Below are 13032 nucleotides of genomic sequence, written 5' to 3' on the forward strand. Positions count from 1 at the left end.
GACAGTGAGATTTAAATATTTCAAAAACAACTGAAGAATTTTGGAAAAGAAATGCTGACTATGATAAAAGTCTTTATTCACAAACAATAGCTTATGAATTGCAGCGTTATTCCTACATAGGAAGCATGTTTTGCTGTATTTTTTCAGATTAGATATTGTGCAATTGAGCCTGTTTTCTTTTACTTTTCAGCTTTTTCCTTGGAAGGCTCTGGAATAAGTTTTGCTGACTTATTCAGGCTCATAGCTTTCTACTGTATTAGCAGGTAATGGAGAATGTTCTTATAACAGCCTTTGTTTAATATTTCTTAAACTGTGGTTGCCTTGTTAATGCAAATATGAAGAATCTTAATCAAACTGATAAAGAATAAACTGCTGACTAACCTTTTTAGTGGCTACTTGAGGAGATAGCTGAGTAGGATTCTGAATATCTGAAACATCACAATTGAATAGATGAATTAATTGGCTTTATTGCATTCACTGATCAGTAAAATACAATTTTACAACTAAAATTATAGAAATTTAAAAAGAGAGTTTCTATAAAATAACAGTAAATAAAGGACTAAGTTAATAAGAAAACAATAAATTAAGAAAACAAATGCTTATGTGGTATATAAGGTATTAGCCTAATTTAATACACTAGCTATTGCTAGATTGACATATCTATAACATGTCTTAACTAATACAATAATATAATATAATTAAAACAATTTAATATACCATTGTTTAATAAGTAATTAACAATGTGAAACACTAAAATATTTAATTTGAAAACTCATTGATTGATAAAATATTTCATTATTAAGATTACAAGCCAGTGCCTTTGCTCAGTTCTTGTAAATTCAGTACTATAATATATTAACATTGCAAAATGAATTTGATGCTCCAAAAGGGATCTCTCTCTATTTGGCAGGCAATTAAATAGAATTTTGCCACTTGCCATGTAATTTGTGAAATATTTTTTAAAAAATGTTTTTTTTATTAAAGAACTAGCAAAACTCTGTGTCTCACCAATACAATTTTGCAGAAGAGCATGGCCAAGAGTTTCTAATAGCCCTTATTTGCATGGCCCAACTCTTTCCTTTTGTGGAACTTTTAACAGAATAATAGAGTTGGAAGAGACCTTGTAGGTCTTCTAGTAATCCAACCCCTGCAGGAGACCTTATACCAGGGGTCCCCAAATTTGACAACTTTAAGACTTGTGGACTTCAGCTCCAAGAACTCTCCAGCCAGCATAGCTGGCTGAGGAATTCTAAGAATTGAAGTCCACAAGTCTTAAAATTGCCGGGTTTGGAGACCTCTGCCTTATACTATCCCAAACTAGTGACTGTCCACCCTCTTCTTAAAACCCCCCGGTGATGGAGCACCCACAACTTCTGATCCACTGGTTAATTGTTTTCATTGTTAGGAAATTTCTCCTTAGTTCTAGGTTGTTTCTCTCTTTGATTAGTTTTCATCCACTGTTTCTTGTCTTGCCTTCTGGAGCTTTGGGAAATATGTTGCCCCCTTCTTCTTTTGTGGCAGCCACTCAAATATTGGAATGCCGCTATCATTGTCATCCCTAGCCCTTTTCACCAGACTAGACAATCCTAATTCCTTCAACCATTCTTCATGTGTTTTAGCCTCCAGCCCCCTAATCATCTTTGTTGCTCTTTTCTGCACTGTTTCCTAAGTCTCTACATCTTTTTATAACAGTATTGGATGCAGTATTCTAAGTAATCTAAGTGTGGGCTTATATGTGCCCTCAAGGATAACTGATGGGAAAATGGCAAAGTGAGCAAGAGTGAAAATGGTGTGTTACTTTGGTAGGCCGTGCTGTTTAAATAGTAGGTGCCTTATGAGATATGCACTGACTAGATAATATGCTTGCTGAAATGCTGCTTTAATCTCCCTGCCTATCCATGTTCACTATTTTCAATCCTAGATGCTTCTTAGGTGACCATATCCCATTCCCCCAAAGCATTGGGAAATCCACAAAAGTTCATATTGTGCCATTTTCTGCTCTATCCTAACGTTTAGATACATAGAATCCTGTCAATATCAGCAACCCCAAGTCTTCTGGTAGCAACTTCAGCTTTTGCCAGACATTACCTATCCTGACCTCTGGACCCTAGTTTCAACCCTGAGCAGGCCTATCTCCTGGAGGAGTGTTGCCACTTAGATTCCCCCTCAAAACCAGAGAAATACTGAAATACCCACAATGGAGGAATAGATTGTAAAGATGACAAACTTATCAGAAATGGCAATGACTTGCTTGGTCAGGGATCAAGCAATAAATACTTTCTATAAAAGACCGGAACTTTTATGGTTTTTTTTTTACTGAAAATGAAAAAAGGTAAACTTGTGATTTGTAGATTATTGATTGAAAAGGAATTGAATATGAGACACCAGGGATCTTTGTATCATAATTTGAATGAGGGAGGGGGGGGCGGAGGTTGCTTCTTTTATTATCTTTTTCTTTCTTTCTTTCACTTTATTGCTTTCTTCATTTTTTATTATTGTCTTTTGTCTTTCTCTAACTTTTCTTTATATATCTGCATATTAATCTTTTATCTAACTTTTTTTCAATTACAATTATGTTTAAAAAATGTAGAAACCTTGGACTCAAGCAGAGTTGCTTGCTTTCCTACTCTAATTCTACATCAACTTTTGCGGAAGTAAGTTGGGTTAGAAGTTGGGTTCAAAGAGTTTAATGGCAACTAGAATATATTTGCTTGCTCCTCTCATTTAGAAAAATGGCCAACTGGTTCCACTGTTTCTTTGAGTCTCTGGGGTCTTTTTAAGAGCCTCATAATCCTTGCCTTGTTGCTGATTAGTTAAATGGTGATGCAAACTGAAAAGAGGCATAAAGAATGAAAGCCCCCCCCCCTCCACACACACACATTACTCCTATTATATTCAGTGACAAGAGCACTGGCTCATCTCTGTACAGACACACAGGTGCTTGCTTCCTACAGTGTTCAGGTGTGGAGTTCTATTTTTTGAGGCAATTGGTGATGGAGTTTGTATAAAAATCTAATAGTGAGAGAGCAATAATGCAGCTTTGTTTGACTCCTCCTATGGTAGGGACAGGCTCAAATAATTGCCCGTTTCTTTCAGTTTATTATTTTCGTGCACTTTATACATGAGTTTAAGTCAGTTGATGTGTCTCAAAGCTTTCCATAGTTTCTTTCTGGAGATACTTTTGAAGGCATGCATAACATCAATAAATATAGCATATACAGATGATCTTGGTTTTACTATATTATCCAGTAGTTAAATGGTGATCCAAACAGAAAAGAGGCATAAAGGACAAAAGCCCCACCCCCTTTTGTTCTATTATATTCAGTGACAAGAGCACTCTTGTTAATTGCAATCTGTGTTGTTTTATAACTTTGCTTTCTCTGAAACCTGCCTATTCAAGACCAAACAAATCAAAATTATTATTATTATTATTTATTATTATTCCACCAAATCTCTAGGATCTCTATGTTTTGCATATGATTTGCTTGCATAGTTTAATGTTGTACACTAATTGAGTGAAAACTTTTAGGAAGAGACATATTTCGTTTTTACACATTTCTTACTGAAGAAAAATTTGTCTAGAAATAGCATGATATTCATCTCGTAGCAGTGTATATGATGTATTGTATTTGAAACCTGATCATGTTGGATTAGTTTGAAACTCATTGAGTAATAAACAGCTATTTACTGATCGATTTCCATTCTATTTGGTCCAAGTGTCCAGTATATATATCCATGGGTTAATATCCAGAGCCCTGTAGAAGTGGTCTTCGAGGTATAGTTTTTAATATGGAAGTAGGAAATTTATAAAATGCATAGGAATATTCAGTAGCTGTATCCGTTTAAAATAAATAAATTGCATTTTGTTATTTGGCATTGCCCCAGCCTGACAAATGCCTAATTTCAAAAGAGCAAGATCAGTGCTCAGCCTGAAAAAAGGTTTGTGCCCTAATCTATTTTGGAATTATTTATTTAATTACAGCTCGCTCAGTTCTCCATCCAACTTTTATCCTAACCCTGGCACCTGAGATCAGTTATGTAGGATGGTGGAGGCTTATCAGAGGTTTTTTTGCATACAAAACCTAGTTGTTGCTGCTCTACCATGTTTGTCAATTATATTTGCCTTGCAGTGATTCACTAAATTTCTCCAAAAAAAGTTTGTAGTCTGGACAAATGAAATATGTGTATTACACTTACACTGCAACTGAGCCATAATTCAGATGCCTTTAAGATCCTTCTTAAAATCTCCGTTTGAGAACCAATTTTGTGATATTTAAGTTTGTTTAATCGACTTGCAATCTGATCACTCTAACTGTAAGCAAAAAATGGGAAATTCTGAACTATTCAATATACAAGCTTATTCTGAGCTATCTGGTAGAGACTTTGTGAGGAAGTAGCAACAGAAAGTATTTTTGTTTTGAGGAAAAACATATGAGATTGTTGCTGATATTAAGAGGCGAGATTCAGAAGAGTAAAGCAAGTTAATGCCTTAATTGTTTCCAAATAAGGGATGTCCTGCCATTCACCTTGAAGTTACCTCAGGCAATTGCAGCAGCAACAACAGAGTCTGAACTTGAAGAGGCTGTTCAGCTGGGATTGAGTAAGTAAAAGCAGACAATGGCGGGAGGGAAGGGCAGAGTTAAATTGCAGCTGTGGCATTAGGAAGAGATCTCTAGACTCTAATGTGGTGGTAATTTGCTCATAATGCATTCTTTGGCTTTGCGTCTAATGTCCCTCAAATTTTTTTTGCATTAATTTATTGAATTTCACTAATAGAAACAAACAATGGGACATAGGAATGCTGCAAAGAAAAGCATCAACCTCAAGTTGTATTTTCACTTGGACCAATGCAGATGTATTTTAGAAGTATAACCTATTGGTACAGTGCTTTTTCTCCTTCTGAGTTAAGACTGTTTTATGCATTGGCTGCATTTATTGTGTCAACTATTTTGTGAGTGTGCTTAAAATGCTCCCAAAATTCTATATATCCCAATGGTCCCAAAATATTGGGTACTTCTGTTTTGACAGTTCCCCTGCATGTCACTTTGTGATTCAATCCACACCCACACATCAATTGCTTCTTGTCATACAGAAGAAACATGGGTATCAAGTGAGCATCTGTTTCTCTTCATGAGAGAAGCATATTTAGAAAAGGGTAATTCAGATTGGGTGGGGGAGAATATAGAAATGAATGGTGCAGAAAGGTTAAATTTTCTCTCCTAGCATGTTTTAGCTATTTTTGACTGGAAAAAAACCCCAGGTCTCTAAATATTAGTTTGAGTCATAGAAGCAGTCCCATAGAAGTTATGGAATTAATCCACAGCAGAATTTAAAGTCAAAGGTTCAGTTCTGGCATTGTGACAAGCTAGTTTTTGAAACACCATTTTTCTACTTCTGGAGTTATGGGACCCAGTGTTTATAATTTTAATGATTTGTTATCCCGTATTTGTATTCTGCCTGTGCTTCAGATGTAGTTCCCTCTGTCTGCCTTTGGAAGCAAAATGAGCTTCACGTTCATATTAAAATTTGAACTTGGATGCCTTCTCTACCTCCAATTCTAGTTCTTCTTGCCATGAGCCATGGTTCAGCTGAGCATACAGAAACCTAAAATAAGTATGCCACTCTAAAGCAAATTATCTGGAGACATAAACCACAGTTTGGCATAATATTTGAATTAAGCCATGTTGTCTGCATTAAGCCACTGAAAAATTGATCACAGAGGATCAGATTTAGAAAACGGTCTTTAAAAAAAATTGCTGTTGGCATTGATGAAGGCGAAGACAGCTTACTTCTTAGAAAACCTGAAGCATTCCATTCAAGGCTGTCTTCCATCTGACAGAGAGGATTTCCAGGAGTACCTCTTCTTCTGTGCTTTTAGGAAACAACAAGGCAGACCATTAGAATTAATGTCAAGCAATACCAACAGGTCTGAGTTACAATTAGAAAATATTTGGAACTAACTGATGGGGTTTAGTAGTGCAGAGTTACTCTTGAAATAAACTAAGCTTGCGTAGGAGGTATCCCTGGTAAACTGTACCTTGTACTTCTCTGTATGTATATTTCCTTTTTTCAACTCTAGGACCCCAAGGTTTCAAGCTGATTCTATAAAATGCCTCCCCCCCCCTCTTTAAAGAAAAACTTTTTGAATAGAACATTCTAAGCACTAGCTGCATAATATTTGCATTCTTTTGCTAACTAAATAATGACTTTCAGATTTTTGGAGCTCTCCAGCTAACAACAAACTGCAAAAATCTTCGCCCCTCCAGAAGCCTCTGCCTTCAGACAGCATTTACAAAAGCTCCCAGCAACTCTGCCTCATAAATGGAGTTCATTCTATAAGAACTAGAACGCCTTCAGAGCTGGAATGCAGCCAGACCAACGGAGCCCTGTGTTTTATTAATCCTCTCTTCTTGAAAGTGCACAGCCAGGATGATGGTGGAAATCTGAAAAGATCAGGTCCAAAAGCACAAGATGTGAATGGCCCTGAGAGATCCTGTTCTCCCCCACCCAGGCCTCCCCCACCTTCTATTCATAGCCTTCTTGCACACCCTCAGCTGTCCAGGACTACAAACCAGGCCAGTCTGCCAGGAACTGTCAGTCACAGCAAACACTCCAACTTGGACGTGATACAGAAGAGGCCAGCTCCTATCCCACCGCCTCGCCTGAAGAAAAGGGCTCTCTCTTTAGCACAGAGCAATGCAAAGAACTCAGCAGTAAATGAACCCAGCCATAATTTGGTGGATGGCACAGAAACTGCCAGCATTCCAGGTGGAGCCCCGCCTCAGCAGAACTTGAAGAGCAAAAGCAGCTTAGCTACACACCGTGAGTCACAAGTGCAGTGGAATGGAGGCAGGCAAAGACTAAGCAACATGAGCTTGTCCACATCCTCCTCTGATTCTCTGGATTTTGACCGGAGCATGCCGCTCTTTGCCTATGATGCGGATACCAACAGCAGCCTGGAGGAGTTTGAGGGGGAGAGCGACCAGGAGAGCATGGCACCACCCTTTAAGCCCAAGAAAAAAAGGAATGGCTCGTTTGTGCTTCCCAAAATCGTCAAATCCCAGCTGAGGAAAATGAGTGGCGTCTTCAGTTCCTTCATGACCCCTGAGAAAAGGATGGTTAAGAAAATAGCAGAAATGTCTCGAGACAAGCGTACCTATTTTGGTTGCCTAGTTCAGGACTATATAAGCTTTCTGCAGGAGAACAAGGAGTGTCATGTTTCCAGCACAGACATGCTTCAAACTATTCGGCAGTTCATGACCCAAGTGAAGAGCTATTTATCTCAGAGTTCTGAACTGGATCCTCCCATTGAATCTCTGATTCCGGAAGACCAAATAGGTAAGCAGCCGTCCGTGCGGCACCTTTCAGGAGCAAAAGCTGTGTCTGTCCTTTCCATCTGGCTTTGAAATGCTCTTGTTCATAAGTGAAGTGGCAGCTCCTTCTCTTGCTTGCCATCCAAGCTACTTCAAACAAAAGTGGCTAGATCTGCATTTTGTTCAGTGCCTTTTCCTTAATATAAAATTTTCAGTGGAGTCTTACAAAGCTATGTAAATGAAAAAAAAGTATGCTCTTTGCTCTCACACATGACGTGAGGAGAAACAAGAATTTGTTGTTATTACTAAACTTGGGCTTCAGTTTTCTTTCTGGGAAGGAATATAGTATTCCAGAACTCTAATGTTAAAGAGAAATTTAATTGTAGAAATATAGTAATGTTTAAGACCAGGAATCATGATTGGGAGTAGCAGTTTTTAGACATGTTGTAGGATTTATTTATTAATGCTTAAAATGTATGTAATCTGATCTATTTTAAAATTTAACTCATGAAAATGAAACATCAATAGAAGCAACAGTACAATAAATATTAGGTTTTTTTTTCAAGAAACAAACCCTTAAATAGCATTAAACTATAATGCCTTGCAGTACAAAATGCAATGCAGAGATAATAAAATCCCACATTTTTTTAAAAAAAAACCTCAAATCAGAACAAATGAAGAACAGGTTTTTAAAGTACAAAAAAAGCCTAAGAAAGGGAGATGTTACTTATCTCAGATTTTGTTTGCTTTGTGTTTATGTTAGCATTTTATATAAGGATGTGTATCAAAATCCAAGTTAGTTTTTTAGTGTTGTTTCTATTCATTTTTGTAAGTATCAGTGACATCCATTTTGCTTGAAAATGTCCCTCAAGGCAAAAATACTTTCCCTGGAAGCTCATTTCAATGACTTGTTTTCCTTCCCCTTCTCACTGTTTCAGTGTGCTCAGTTTGTTGAAAAACTCTCTTGGAATAGTGATTTCTGGGATGAAAAATTTGGCCTCCCTTAATTCAATAACAATTTCCATATGGAGGAGTCACTGTTGATTCAACACTAAGAGAATATGTTGTCAATGCAATAACAGCCTGTGATTTTTTTAAAATAGTGTCATAACTTTAAGTGAAATATAGTACAAGTATAGTATAGTATAGTATATAGTATAATATGCTTGTGCTTTGTTTGAAGGTATAATTTTCATGGCTTGATGTGTACTCCAAAGTTGAGAAAACAATCTGAGCCTTGATGACCTGCTAAGTTACTACATTCTTCTTTTGTTAATGCCATTCTGTGTCTGTGTGTGTGAGAGAGAGAAGGTGGGGGAGGCATTGCATTTTAGCTGCAGGGGCTTAGTTGAACAATTGATGAGCCATGCTTAATTTTGCGGAAAGGCAGTTTAAGCAAGCAAGACATTTTTGCTTTTGAACAATTTTGCTGCCTTCACCAATCTTGAGGTTTGCAAATAACCACAACAGAGCAGATGTATCAGATGTTGCTGATTTAGGCAAGAGCTTTGTGGCAAATCAATTGAATCATCTTAGGCAACAAAACAAGGCCAGCCTATTCCACATAGACTAAATGTAGGCCTTCAATTGCAAATATGTCGACAGAGAGAGGGAAAACAAATATTACAACTAGATAAATAGGGTTTTTTTTTCATTTTTTTTATTTGTTGTTACTTAAGTTCTCTACATGTTTGTCTCTAGATGAGGTTTGCTTCAAATAAGCTTTTTTCTCAGTTCTGTAGGAAGAATTTAGGATAATAGTTAATGATCAGAGGCCTGTGATCTCAGTGCTTACAGAAGGAATGAAGTACACTAGTGAAGTAATAGTTTGGTTCATGGTGTGATTTGACAAGTTGTGTGTGCACATGTTCACCGCCTGATCCAACATACTATTTCCAAGAATTCCAAGAAATATTTCCATGCCAGATATTTCCAGGAAAGTCACAAACAGAGCAGTCTTGTCATGCAATTTATTTTGCTTCTAACCACTGAATCTAAAGGCTGAATCTGAAGGTACATTGTCATGAAGTTGGAAGCATGGGAAATCCATGCCAGGTTTCATAGGATGAAAAATTTGTCATTGAAATATTGCACAGCAGTGCATTAAATATGTTATATGGATTGTGCAACGAGCAACTTTCTTTCACTTCTCACAGTCAGGTAGTGTTATTCCTCCTCCTTTGCCCTGATTCTTGTTTTATAAGGAAGGGGAGAATGTCTATGTCTTGCAAAAATATTACAAAGTCGGTTTGCCAAAGTTACTAAGTTAATTACTCTGGAGTATTTCAAACATTCTAGAACAGGTATGGGCCACCTATGAGGACTTAAAGTTATGAGAGGAAATGCTGAATAATATCAAGATGGCCATGTAGTGAATTCAGGGAATTACTTTGAATTGCTACTGTTGCCGTTCAATGATTCAGTTGCTTCCAAACCTTGGTGATACAGTGGACATAACTTGTCCAGGTTGGTCTATCAGCAACTACATCTTTTGAGTTTTTGTAAGCTTATGTTTATGTCATTTTGCCTTCTTCTGCTAGGCTCATTTTTGAATGCCTTCAGTATTTCCAAGCAGCAGGGGCTTCTCCAGTGACTTGCCATTATGTTCAAAACATTTAGGCTTTAGCATCCCTAGATTTTTTAGTGATTTCTAGTGAGTCATTTAGTACTGAATGATTTGTTCTTGTGGCCAAAGTATTATCAACCATTTTCTCCAGCACCACAATGGCAACACATCATTTTTTCTTCGTTTAGACTTCCTCATCCTCCAACTTTCACAGCCATACATTACAATAAGGAAAACCTGTAGATTTCACCATGCAATTTTTCTCTGTTGGATGATGTCTGCAATTTAATACTTTGCCTAGATCTTTATGACAGATTATGATCTTTTCCCCAAATAGTGAATGTTTACTTCATAATTAGTGATTTTTAAAAAATCCTTCTTATTCATCATTCTTCAAGGAACACTGTTCTCAGTGAAGGCCAATCACCTATTGTAAGTCCTTAGAGCAAGGATTTTTCCTCCTCTTCCTAATTGCAGCTGTCCCCCATGTAAAGAAATGCAGAGCTGTCTCAGGGGAATGTAAGAGAGAGCTTTTGGGTGGGGACTTGGAGAACAGATTATAGTCTTAAAACAGAAGGAAGCATGAGAAAAAAACTCAAAATAATGTCACCTTGATTTTGTTTAGCACAAAATGGAACACCTCCTCAGCTTTCAAGATTAATATCAGCCCTTCAAGGCAGGACAGGACAGGAAAGAGACATGGCAAGGATTCCAGAATATTTCAATTTTGTAGTAAGGTGGATTGACAGAATTTCATTACCTCTGCTAAACCTGAGCAGCAGGCATCTAACTCAAACTGCAATGCAAATTTTTCATACTGTCCCAGTACATTTTTTCTGGCCCGCTCTTCACAGAAGGGTCCAAGTTACTTCAGAAAGAGACACCGAACATGTCAAAGAGATTTTGTCATTTTGCCACTCATGCTGCTGTGCTGTAGGCTGAAACTTGATACTTTTTCTGTGTTTGGTTAGACTGGGCGTTGGTAGAAGTTACCGTGAACGCCCTTTCTATCTATGCTGCGAGAGAGCCCAGGATGGGTTGACTCCTTCCTATGACGTCATTTAGCTGAGTCTGTACTAAGATATAAAAGCTCAGTTGTAAATAAGGTTGTGTGTTAAAAACATACAGTAATATATTAAAGCTGATTACAAGGTGATTATAGAAAGATTACACATAGCAAAAAGGATGCAATTGCCAAATGAAATCTTGCTATTATCTTCACTTGTAATTTATTTCAAAAAGATACCCTGCATTCTACCTAAGAATGGGCGTTGGTAGAAGTTACCGTGAACGTCCTTTCTATCTATGCTGCGAGAGAGCCCAGGATGGGTTGACTCCTTCCTATGACGTCATTTAGCTGAGTCTGTACTAAGATATAAAAGCCAACCCCCGGGAGAGACCCCAGCTTTGGCAAAGATACTTGACAGACTGAAAGGTGTCTCTGAAAGCACAAAATGAATACAGAAATATGACTTACCCTCTCCGGACGAATCAAGGGAGGGGCTGGGCTCTCTCGCAGCATAGATAGAAAGAGCGTTCAGGGTAACTTCTGCCAACAACCATTCTCCTCCATGCTGCATCGAGAGCCCAGGATGGGACATACCAAAGCTTGCATGTCCATGGGTGGGTCCTCATCCAGCTCATCACACCGACTGTTAAACCACTTGTTGAAGCACCCGCCTGCCGAAGGCTGCAGTCGCCAAGGCAAAGGTATCCAGACGGTAGTGTCTGATGAGATGGGGAAGTCCACGTGGCCGCACGACAGATCTCCTCCAAGGGAGCTTGGGTTGCCCAGGCAGCAGAAGTGGCCGCGCTTCTGGTAGAGTGCACTTTCAGACCTCGAGGAACCGGAAGGGCCACAGCTTTGTAGGCATGCTCAATGCAAGATCTGACTCATCTGCTAACAGTAGAAGAGGCCTTGTGCCCCAAGTGAGAAGGGAAAAGAAAACAAACATGGCTTCTGACTTCCTGAAGGAGGAAGTGCGCTTAATGTATATTCTAAGAGCCCTTCTTACATCTAGCATGTGCCACTGCTGCTCTAAGTCATAGTGTGGGAGGGGGCAGAAGCCAGGCAACACACTGTCCTGGGACCTGTGAAACCAGGTGTTAACCTTTGGAATAAATGAGGGGTCCAGATGGAGAACAACCCTATCATCATGAAAGGTCCTGTCTGATGGAAAGAGCAGCGAGCTCGGATACCTGCCTGGCTGAAGTGATGGAAACGAGGAACACTACCTTCAGAGTCAGCAAACAGAGAGACACTGTTTTAAGGGGTTCAAAGGGGGGCTTTGTAAGGGCATTAAGGACCAAATGAAGATCCCAGGAAGGATACCTGTGAACCACCGGTGGGTGCAGGTTGGAAGCCCCTTTCAAAAGCCTCCTGACTGAAAGGTGATGGGATAAGGAAGGAAGTGAACCCCATGAAAGAACCAAGGAGAGGGCCTCAACCTGCCTGCGTAAGGTGTTGGGGGACAAACCTTTCTCCAGATCATGCTGAAGGAATCTAAGAACCTCTGCCAACTTGGCTGAAGCAGGAGAGAGACCCTCCCTAAAAGGCACCATTGGGAAAGGACCTTCCAGGTGGCACCATAGATGCGCCTTGTAGAAGGTTTGCAAGATGCCAGGATAGTGATGATGACCCTTTCTAGAAGATCAGCCTCTTCTAGCCGCTGCTGCTCAAGTGCCACATGGTCAGCTTGAGCCATTAGGGCTCTGGATGGAGTAGAATCCCCTGATGAAGGGAGATTAGATGGGCTGGGATCCTCCAAGGAGAAGCCCCCAATAGGTTGACCAGGTCCGCAAACCAGGGCCTCCTTGGCCAGTAGGGTGCCAGGAGGAGGAGCTCCGCTCGTTCCTCCAACATCTTCCGAATTACTGCCAGAATGATGGGAAGGGGGGGGAAAGGTGTAGAGGAGACCTTTGGGCCATCTGCACCGAAGAGCATTGCCCCCCTGACAAGGAAACCTGGTGAAGAATCTGGTGACCTGGGCATTTTGAGGAGTGGAGAAGAGATCCACCTCCGGCGTTCCTAATCTTAGGGAAAGGTCCCTGAATAGTGATGGAGGAATGAACCATTCTGCCTGGTCGACTAGGGTCCTGCTGAGCCTGTCAGCCTGGAAGTTGTCGACCCCAGAGATGTGGTCCGCCGAGATC

General features: G+C 39.4%; 1 protein-coding gene across 4 annotated transcripts in view; it reads left to right on the top strand.

The window, feature by feature from the left end:
* RIN2 (Ras and Rab interactor 2) overlaps positions 1-13032 on the top strand; it is a 78417-nt gene that overhangs the window by 40268 nt on the left and 25117 nt on the right. For 3 of the 4 annotated variants that reach the window (XM_026700980.2, XM_087930629.1, XM_087930628.1), the window contains 3 exons: positions 191-263; positions 4509-4600; positions 6214-7338. In XM_026700980.2, the coding sequence (XP_026556765.2) occupies positions 191-263; positions 4509-4600; positions 6214-7338 (1290 nt within the window). The remainder of the gene's footprint in view (positions 1-190; positions 264-4508; positions 4601-6213; positions 7339-13032) is intronic. The other variant, XM_087930630.1, reaches the window with a different exon arrangement.

Source organism: Pseudonaja textilis, chromosome 3 (genome assembly GCF_049901715.1).
Source record: "Pseudonaja textilis isolate UNSWEBS1 chromosome 3, rPseTex1.2, whole genome shotgun sequence".
NCBI lineage: Eukaryota > Metazoa > Chordata > Lepidosauria > Squamata > Elapidae > Pseudonaja > Pseudonaja textilis.